At 40.8% G+C, this 11046-nt stretch overlaps 1 protein-coding gene across 1 annotated transcript; it reads left to right on the top strand.

The window, feature by feature from the left end:
- Positions 1-9904: 9904 nt before the first annotated feature.
- On the top strand, positions 9905-10719 carry QIL1 (MICOS complex subunit MIC13 homolog QIL1). Its single transcript, XM_001353755.3, has 2 exons — positions 9905-10072; positions 10138-10719. The coding sequence occupies exons 1-2, from the start codon at positions 10062-10064 to the stop codon at positions 10499-10501; spliced, it is 375 nt and encodes a 124-aa protein (XP_001353791.1). The 5' UTR covers positions 9905-10061; the 3' UTR covers positions 10502-10719.
- The last annotated feature ends 327 nt before the right edge of the window (positions 10720-11046 follow it).

Genomic DNA, 11046 nt, shown 5'->3' with positions numbered 1-11046 from the left:
CATGGGAAAAAACTCAACTTTTGCGAGTTTTGACATTTGCTTTCAGCTTTCCAATATCTCGAAGGGAGAGGAAGGGAAGAAAAGGACAGGGCAGCACCCTCCAGCTACAAAAGGCGGCTTCCTTTGGCTTGTTGCTACCCTCCTAAGCATTAAAGGCATTGCGAAATCAAAGTATATCAATATTTGTATTACATGAGGCGCACACAAGAACAGACACACTCTCCACTCCACTCACAGGCATCTCTCACTGTAATGGCCAACAACAAGGCCTGTGGAAATGTCTTATCAATAATTTTTGTAAAGAATGCGACGAAATCAATTCCTAACAGTACCAGGGGATGGAGATGCTCTATAGGTGGATATGGCGATGGAGAGGGGGAGATGCGCGTTGGGCGCGTGTTCCTGACAGCTCCATAGTTTCCGTGTCCCGCCTCACTTCCTGTTGCCAAAAAGGAGAAGAATGAAACTGTTCATATTTCCCAAGCGGAAAAGAGAAAGCCGGGTCTGTATATACTTTTGGTGGAGTGTAAGTATTACCATGTACATAAATATGTATAGAAGAAATTATGTTGAAAGTAGATAGTGTTTACTAGATACAGAGAAATACAAAGTTAAGTGACAGCTATATGTATAAATAGTTGGAACTTCGGAATCAGCTTGGAAATTCATTTTGTAACTTGTAAGGGATGCATTCACAGGTATAAAATATTGATTATATAGCTGAGATTTTCTATATGTACCTATGCATATATTATAGCAATCGCTCAAAACTTCCACAATTTAATTACTATTTTCAACGTTATTCGGATGGTTCCTGTGTGGAAAATTAGTTTTTAATCGATTTGACAGAACTTCACACGCAGCGAAGCCATGGCTACAAATGACCCACGGACCGACTGACCAGGAACACCCATTTGAACGCCATTAGAGGGCCACCTCCCAAATACCCAATAAAGATAAGTACATACATACATATGTGCGTATATACTCGCATACTGGTATACTATGGTATACTCCTATATGTGTGTGTATGTGTACCTATAATTTCAATTCTCAATTAAATTGTTGAGGCGGCGCCGAGCGCAAACAACAATTTTTGTTGTCACCATATGCTTGGGCAACGCTTTCACTTTTATTATACCCTTTAATGGGCGACTGCGAAGATATGTTGGACTGGCGGGAGTATATGTACATACATAGCTGCGAGAAGAAATATCTATATCTAATCTTAATATGAATTTAATTTAAATATGAAATATTTTCATATTAATGAAACACCTTTTTTATACAACTTCCACTTTCGGAGAAAATCTATTGGTTAAGATAGATCTACGTGTAAATATTAAACTTGCATGTCTTTTTTTCCTGGGTATTTAAAGGACAGTAATCAAATAAAATAGAAGAGTATTGCAACATCGAATCTCTCACCAAGACCTTTCGTTGCTGAGTGTTTTTTGGGACTTCGTTTCGTTGACCACTCACTGAGTCCTTGGAACGTGTCAAAAAACCCTAGACGCAGAACGAAAGCAACCTCAACAACAACAACAAACTTTAATAATTTAACTTATGGATTTTTTTGTGGGCCCCGGGAATTTCGAGGGGTAAGTATTTGTTATTTCGTTTTCCCATTTTCCAAATGCCTATCAAGACGATGGTGAGGGTGAGTTTTTCATTTGTATGTGCCTTGGCATATGCACATTAGTCCCGAAAATACGGCAATTTAAATAAATGACGCAAAAGGACACGCCACGCACCAAAGACGTATGACACAGGGTACGATTATAGGGCTATTGTAGGGTAGTCGCTACTAATGACTTTTCAGAATGCGACAAAAAATATTTTTTTAGTATCACTTTGCATATGTACATTTTCACTAATTCCAAACTCGATAAACAAAAATTTTCAGATAATTTCCACTAACAGTGTTGCCTTGGTCGCTTATCCTTGGTTGCCTGATGATGAGGCCTGATGAGGTCATGAATGACCTGTTCCGTGACCTGCAGACCGATGCTGGAGTAGCCGGCCCTGGCGAGCAGATCCTCCTCCTCCTCCAGCACAAATAAGTGTGGATTTCCATTAAAAGAAAGTCGTTGCACCAGCAAAGCGTTGGCATCGCGCCGGAAGAGATCCATGGCCCGATATTGGGCCATTCGGGCCTGCACGTAGTTCTGTTGCGTAAGCGGGTCTGAGAGGTCGAGGCCGTCGCCCGACTTGGGCAGACTCTCGCTTGCCTGGTCCAGCTGCATCACCAGGCGGCGCACAATAAAATTGGCAAACCGCCGACGCGCCCTTCGCTTGAACAGCCTGATAACCCACTGATGGGGCGAGAAGCACTCGAAGGCTATGCAAAACATCAACGCGAACTTGGCAACGATCTTTGGCAGGAATAAATGCTCATTCGCTAGCGTCCTTCCCATCGCACACCAGTAGAACAGATCGCAGGAGTGAAAAGTCAGGCTGTAATCCAGTATGATCGTGGTTAGAAGGATCAGCGCATGGAGGAGCCCCAGTACAACGTGGTGGCGCTGGATCCATTCGATAACGAAGATCATTATACGGCGTAGGATATGCATATTTGCAACCGAAATTTTTTATTTCACTAACAACAAAATTTTACTAAACAAATCATTTGGAAATTATTTAGGATAGTTAAGGCTATGATGCTAGATTATTATAATAATGGATAATAAGATGGATGGATCTTGAAGGAGAGATGTGTTGTTGAGTGGATATTTTGAGTTGTACAAATCGTGCTCTATAGATTTTGCCGCTGAATGATATTTTAGAAGATAAGGCAGTTTTCTCTTAATTTCAGATAAGAATAGATATCCAAATGATATTGTTTTGTCTCTAAAGTAGTAATATGTACTCGTATAAGTAGATATAAATACACATGGATGGAATTATTGTTACCTGGGCGGTCATCCCTTAGCTGTGAAAATTCCTCCTTAAGCATCAATTTCGAGCACCTGTAGCCCTGAGTCGAGATAGATTTCATGGTACTTTAAAGAATCATCCAAACATGCATGGATCATTATGAAATTGTACGACCACGAGTAGATAATTTACTCGTAATCCTTTTATTTCTGTAGCGAAAAGAACCCCAAGGAAACCTTTACACGACATATCTCTTTTGCATACCCGTAAGTACTTATGTATGACATCTCACCAATCTGCAGGTAAAGAAGTCCAGATATGTGTAGGTACATGTATCCAACCGAGAACTAATGAGCGATTTCGGTTCAATTTTAGTTTCGTTTTGAGATTTCGCTCCTGCCCTTGTTGGTCCTGGTCCCTGGTCCTTTCCTTTTCAATTGGATACACACAGCCTCAATTCCATGTGCGTGAGGGGCAGTACGGAAAGAGCAGGAGGAAGGAGGCGGTTCAACGGGCGTTGATGAGGAATAAAACTTGTCAGGAGAAAGGAGGCAAAGGACACACACGCACACACACGCACACAAACACATGCCTCCTGTGTACTTGTATGGTTACGTTATGTTGCAAGGAGAGTGAGAGAAAGTGGTGATACGAGGGGGAAAAGGACATCAGAGCAGGAGGCAAGTGGCAAGAGGCAGGGCAGGAATGGCAGCGAACGAACGGAAGCAACAAGAGGGCAAATAATTTTTTCCCCTCCACATGAAAGTTGAGAGAAAAATACGAAGAAAATTGTAATTTTCATCAACCTAACACAAAAAAAAAAAAACAAGAAAAGCAGAAACTTCTTCCAGCTTGACCTTAAAAGAAAATTAGATGCTCGTGTTGGGGATTCATTCATGTGTGTGTTTGTGCGGGAATATATGTATGTAGTAGTAGAGTATATGTATATGTATATACTATATATATATATATATATGCGTGGGCATGTGTGTGAGTGATATCGAACAAAATTCCAAAATAAAAAGAAAAATTTAACGCAAAAAGGCAAAGTTCTGGTTCTGGTTTTGGTTCTGGGGAGTGTCCGAGCTGGGATAAGGTTGCCGAAGGAGAGGGTGGAGAACGGGGTGCGGGGTGTGCAGGAGAGTGTGTGTGTGTGTGTGTGTGCCTGAGACTTCTCCAATTTCTCGGCTAACCAGCTGGACTCTGGACTCTGGGAAGTGCAAGAGGATGAGGGTGGTCCAGACTCTTGTCCCTTTTTCATGGCTGGGAAAAACAGGGGGATATACTCGTACATATGTATGCTAAAGTGAAAAGTAGTAAATTGAACTTTCTTCCTCTTCATCTGCTCCGGCTTTGTGGGGTTTTGTGCGGTCTTGTGAGCCTCTGTCGCTGTCCGGCTTGGTTTTTATATTTTTGTGGGCAATTTGTACTTTGTCTGCGCGTTCAGCACTTTTTGCAGTTGTTGCTTTTGGCTACTTTTCCACTTTTCTTTTCACTTTCGTTTTACGGCTTTCCATGTGTGTGCAGGGATTGTGGAAATTTCTGGGAGGAGGAAAATGGGCAAGAGAATGGGATTTGGTTTTGCGGAATTCTCGGGGCTGGGCGCATTCGTTATTTATCGCTTTGCAAATTAAAGTTGAGCCGCATAAAACTTGCAAAATTATTTATAGCAATAAATATTAACCAATCCCACGCCCTCACATTCCCAGACTATCCCCAGAAACCTTAATTAAAAAAGGAGCAAAAGAAACTTGTCAGGATAGTCGGAGGAGGAGAGGAGAAAGTAGAAAGAAAGAAGCGGCATATAATAAATTGAAAATTCTATCCGATGTAACAGCCGGGAATTGGGAAAAGAAAAGGGGAGGAGTGAGGCGGAGAGGAAAATCCATGCTGATGAAGTGAAAATCATAATGTCAGGATGGACTTGACAGCTAATGGCGGCAGCAAAAACAATATCCACATCCTGCCGTGTCCTTGTGCGAGGAATTTCTGTGCAAAAAAAGTGCGAGTGTAATTACAGTGGAAACTGCCTTGCAAGAGTTTTTTATTTAAAAGGATAGATTCCTCTATAAAATTCCTTTTATATAAAACTAAAGGATAGGGATACATCCTTAAAATCTACAAAGTTGGCCAGAATACAGCTTCGGGCTGTTCCAAGCATATAAAGAAATCTCTTACTCCTAGAGATGCTTCACTGTATCAAATGATGACAATAAAATTGCTTTGCCCGGGTATTCGTCTCCACATGTACATATGTGTGTGTTTGTGTGTGTGTTGCCATGGCTGTGTGGGTGCGTGTCAGGAATGACAGTCGGGAAAGCGACTGCTCGACCAAAAAAAATCTATGCTTGACTCACCCACACACCCATCCCCTCTCACCGCCACTTTCCCCTGCAGTGATTTTGCAATGAAATTCGATGGCTCCGCAAGGCGATGGAAGTGGAAGTTGGTACGATATCAGCCTCATTATGGAAAATCAATAGAAGAGAAACGTAACTTTAGACTATGCCAGAAAGAGAAGGGGAAATTGATAGAGAATAAGATGGAGAGAAAGATAGAAGTAGAAAGAAAGAGAAGGGGAAATTGATAGAGAACAGGATGGAGAGAAAGATAGAAGGAGAATGGAATAGAGAGAGATGGCATAAGTAGTTCAATGATATGGACTACGCATTAACTAAAATTTCGATACAAAAACGAGCTGCTCCTCTTCCCATCCCCTTCAGAGCAAACAAACAAAAAAAGAGAAAAACAAAATTAATTAATTTATGTGCCAGCCCGAATTTTCCATGGCAATACACACACACATACACACAAACACAAGCACACACAGACAACAATCTATAGATACTCGTACAATTTTTCCAATTTCAACGTCATCCTCTAACAATTTTTCGTCCTCATTCGATGTCGTTGTCGATGTCGGTTTCGCTGCCGTTGTTGTTGTCGGCTTCGACTGGAACTCATTACGAAAACATAATAACAGAATAAATATTGAAAGAAATGGCATAAAATTATAAAAGCCTTGTCCAAAGGCAAGCAGAAAGTGGGCCCTCTCCCAAGCCAATCCATTCTATAGAGGATGGAGTGGCCCCCAATCTTGTCCTCGCCCCCAAAGCGCCAATAAATTTCCTGAACTATCACACGCTCACAACCACAAATACATTCGCACCCAGCCACACACACACACCCACCCATCCACACAGATACTCGGAGTGCGTAAGCTGCTTACGGCTAAGAGCGCGAGTGTATCTGTGTGTGGTCAGACTTTGAATGTGTGTCTCGGTCCCCGAAGCTTAAGATATCCTGCATCTGACAAAAACAGCTACATATATGTTTATGATATAGTGGCGTGATGTGATTGCATATGTAGAACGATATTCAGTAGAACAAGTTTGAACATGTTTTGAAAAACCAAAAAGTTTGCTGTTCTAAGAGCTGCTTCAGAAACGCTGCCTGCGCTGCTTTTTTTATTGTAGCTAACAATAAACATAATACCTTCTGAAAGGGCATTCAAAATAGGGCCATTACATTCCCCTCAATCTCCAGACAATGTCTATTATACTTTTATCTCAGAAATGTTCCAGAACAGCAGCCTTCACTTGCCAGCGGAGAAAGTGGTCCGCATCGAGCGGCCATTTATCAATTATTGTATAAATATCGAAAATATTTATTTTAAATATACTTTAAGCTGTCCTCTTAAGCTTCCCTAACATTATCTATAAAGAACATCAGATTGAATTTGCCATGACGGAAGAATGAAAAGGAAAACTTTAAAAATAGGAGTAAGTCAATACTATGAAAAAACAAAACATAGAAAATTTCAAAATTTTTTCCCTTAGGTAAGCCCATGATCTCCCACAGTGCTTAAGAATTGGAATAACCAACAGTATACCCTCAACATTTTAAACATTTTCAGGCGGCGCGTGTCTTGATTTAAAACCCATATTTAGTACCAACTCACAGACCATTCAACTGAACCACAAAAAGAGTCACTTTTTACACAAAAAAACACCCAATAAATGTTTCTTATCTTTAACACCCCAGAAAACCGGGAAAAAAACACGGATAGGGATAGGACCCCTAAGCCTTGGGCAAACACAGACGCGTGCGCCAATAATATCAAAATCGAATAAGTAAACAAGATTCATAAAAAAACTATAAGATACAAGGCCTTCTCGTGTGTGTGTTTGTGTGGCACGGGTGGTTTGTGTTTTTAAAAACCATTCGTAGAGAACCACCAGAGAGGCAGACCCTATCCAGTGCCCCGAATGGTGGCAGCTGCTGCTGCTTGTCCTCTGTGAAATTCAGACGCGTGTGAAGCGTGTGTGTGCCCTGGGTGCCCTGGGTGCCGTGCCCCCCCAAAAGATGTTAAAGGAATCGAAATAAATTTCATTCGAGTTTACAATTCTACGTAGTAGAACCCTCTCGAAAGGGTTGTCGTTGTCCGCTGCAATCAATGGCCCATCGCATAATGCACATGGCACATGGCAGATTGGACAGTTTTCCAAGCACAATTTTTCTCGTTGAAAATGTGTAAAATTTTACCCCAAAAACGAAAGAGGTCAGGTCACCAAATTACTTTTGAGCGCGCATTGCAGCGTCAAATCAAGCGAATGAAAAGTAAAATCCATGCATGATACGATATAAGCCATAAGGGGGAAGACTCTGTCCCTGCCCCATCCCCTGCCCATAGAGAAAGGGGTTACGGGCCATAGGGTAAGGGGTAAGTGGTGCGGGCTGTGAACCCTTGCCCATTGTAAAGTTGCAATTTTCTATGGATAATGCGAAATTTCCAACGTAAAAAAAAGGAAAATAACAAAAAATTTCTTGACATTTTTCGCATAAAAATCTCGTTGGGTCGAGGGTTAGGGGCAGGGGTAAAAAGGGTCACCACTCATTGTGTAAATAAAGGATCAGCATTGGGATCCGGATCGATGCAACCAACTGTCACACGTCCATGCGAAATTAATAAATTACATTTTCTCCTTTCTTTTTCGCATAAAAATGTGTGCCAACTTTTTAGCCCAAAAAAAAATAAGAGGAAAATTTAATTTTTTTATTCGGGTGCACATGGTAGCGCGACAGGGCAGGGGCTGTGCCCGATGAAGGGGTTGCGACACATTAGCTGATCTGAACCTATTAATAAGCGTTGCCAACCCCGGGTGCGACCTCGCGACGCATCGCCTGACACGTGGGTCAATGTCGCCCGACCTGACGCGACAGTGGCAGCGGCAGCTTCCTCCTTATTCTGACAGGCGGCACAAAAAATGGGTGAAAAACTACCATAAAAGAACCAAAAAAAAAATAAAAAAAAAAGAGGACAAAAAACGGAAGCCCGTTAAAATTCTCACTCGATTTGAAATTGGAATTTTTCAATAAATTGGCACAAAACCTTGGCCATTCTTTGTTCGGCAGGCAATAATCCTCTTAACTGCAGCGCGACTGTCGCAAAATTGTGACAAAGGAAATGCTGGAACTGGGAAATAGGGGTACCAATGCTGGTGGCTTTGTTTCTTTCTCCATATCTCCAGTTGTTATTGTTGTTGTTTCTGGCAGTAGTTCAATAAATGAGATTTCGTTCGAAACGAGGGCCAGCTATGCATACATATTCCGTATAGCAGAAGCCTCCCAGGCTAAGCCGTTAACTAGGACTGGACCAAACATTTTGGTGATTACTCAAAGAAAAAACGACAGCCAAATCGGTCGAAACCTAATGTTTATATTTCCCTTAAATGTGATGAAGTTAATCATAGGATTATCCCAAAGACCCAACAGTTTAAGCCTGTCAGAATTTTCACTATTTCTTGACAGTTTTTAGCATAGTATATTGCTAGTATTAAAATATAGAAAAATCTATAATATATAATGTAACTATAATATATAATGCATTATATAATTAAAAAAGGTTACAAATCTCAGGGACAAATATCAGATACCAAGACTATATGGAAGACTTCACTTCCATTCCATTCCAATAAAAAGTAGAGATTAAGATGTACAAGTGTGAGTGCCAAATTTTAGAAAATATAAAAAAAAAATTAACTACAAAGGAAATTAGATATATGTATAAATAATAAATATATTCAAAGGCCTATGTACAACCCCATCGGATAGAGACAGATTACTTCAGATTACAAGCGAATGGTTCAACAGGGAATGCCCAGGAATACAATACAAAATTGCATGACTTGGGCCTGACGGTCATATTTTCTCCAAGACCGAAACCTCGCCACCATTTAATAATTTTAAAATTTGTATTTAAAAAATATAGCCGTTGACGGAACGTTTATTCCGAGAACCACCAACAGATGGCGTCGCGACTGTTACATGTCAAATGTAAAATTATCAACACCAAAAATATCTATCGACTTATTGACGTATCTAAAATTCTGTTTACGGTATATGATTTTACTATAGTTTTTTCTTCAAACCTTATTTTAGACAAAATCAAATAAACAGGACTACCTAAAATTAACCAGTCATGTACAAAATTTATTCATCAACCGGATCAAATTATGTTTTAAGGGCTGAGAATCCTAGCTAGCTATTAATATTCAGCCGAACATCAAAATCAATGAAAAAGATGAATAATAGAATGGATCTACAAGAAGAATTATTATTAATATTATTATTTTCCGCGCTTTGACCCAAGTTTTTATCCGGTGTAAATAAATTAGGCTTAAGTGAGCTAAGTTCGTTTTTTCATTTTTGAACATGAAATTTCTGACAATTTCAACAAATACATTAGTCGTAATTCTGAATGGGCTATAGAAAGAGGTATGGATAACAGGAAAAAACAGCCAAGGCGAATTGCAAGGTTCGTACAAACCTCACCCTTCACGCGTGGAAGAACAATATACCGTGAAGACAAAATCGAATTTTTGGCGAAACGGGTGGATTTTACCTTGCATGCGTTGCATTTTCTGGACCGTTCGGCCTTTTGTCCATACCCTCTCTTTCATATCATCATGTAGCAAAAGTGTAGCAAATGTGTAGCGAACGTGTAGCAAATGTGTACGATATTATAATGTCTTTATTATTGTCATCTCTAGGCTACTTGTAAATCGAAAAACTCCCAAAACGAAAACGAAAACTGCCCCCAAGAAGTTTTGATTGTATATTATTAAATACGGTGTTAACCGTTACGTGACCTTTACACACTCTTCCAAACAGGACAAGACAAAATGGTGATTGGGTAAGGTGTAATTAAGCTTATGTTTGCCAATTACGTAAGCCTCAAACGACATGGTCTTTTCGCAGATTTCTTGTTCGCGGCGGCCTGGTGGCCGGGGCAGTTTACTACACGAACAAAGTGGGAATCTGGGGCGACTCCCAGCAAACCGAGCAGCTCTACAACAATGTCAAGTCCGAGCTGTGTCCGTATGTAACGAAGGCGAAAAAACAGCTGCCGTTCGATGTGCCCCAGCTGCCGAACACCGGCGAGATGCGCTTCCTGGCCAAACACTATTACAACGAGGGCGTGAAGGGCTCCATTCGCTTCGTCCATATGCTGCCCTGCTACGCGGGTCGCGGCATCAAGAAGGTTAAAGATACATTCGAGGATTTTGCTAAGTCCCCGGCCATCACTGGCAGCCAGGACGCCGGCAGTCCAGCAAAGCAATAGGCCCCTATGTGCCCTACTATGTTCTATTATATGCCAGGCTGTTTTGTGTTAGTTATATTAAGTGTATAATTTTTTTCCCCTGCATGCCCACACACAACACCAGCAAAGTGACAAATCATCTGTGCTCTGAATACTTAAACGATTGAGGGGTTCCCTCTTCTAGTTAAGTAATAAAAATGATTATTTTAGCGTGAAGATCGCCGTGAAATGTAACAACAGATTGTCTACTCAACTTATTTAAAAACCAGAAGGTTAGGCAGACACCCTATTATTTAGTGAGATATGCATTTTTATACAACTGTATGCATCCGAATGATGTGGCTATTTACTTTGTGAGTTCTGCCAGATAATTTATTTGGATCTTGCTGTCTACGTAGGATGCCTCGCCAAACAAACGAAAAAACACGTCGTCCACTGATTTATTGGCCCTGTCCCAACCCAAAGTTCCGTTTCAGCTCGGATTTTGTATTTGGCTAGCTAAAACACTACGATACCCTACCACGATGATGGTAGCACGTGAATAAAATCTGTCATCTTTTGGCCCA

The sequence above is a fragment of the Drosophila pseudoobscura genome, chromosome X (genome assembly GCF_009870125.1).
Source record: "Drosophila pseudoobscura strain MV-25-SWS-2005 chromosome X, UCI_Dpse_MV25, whole genome shotgun sequence".
NCBI classification, from domain to species: Eukaryota; Metazoa; Arthropoda; class Insecta; order Diptera; family Drosophilidae; genus Drosophila; species Drosophila pseudoobscura.
Note: the sequence above shows the minus strand (reverse complement) of the source record. Positions and strands in the feature narration are given on the sequence as shown.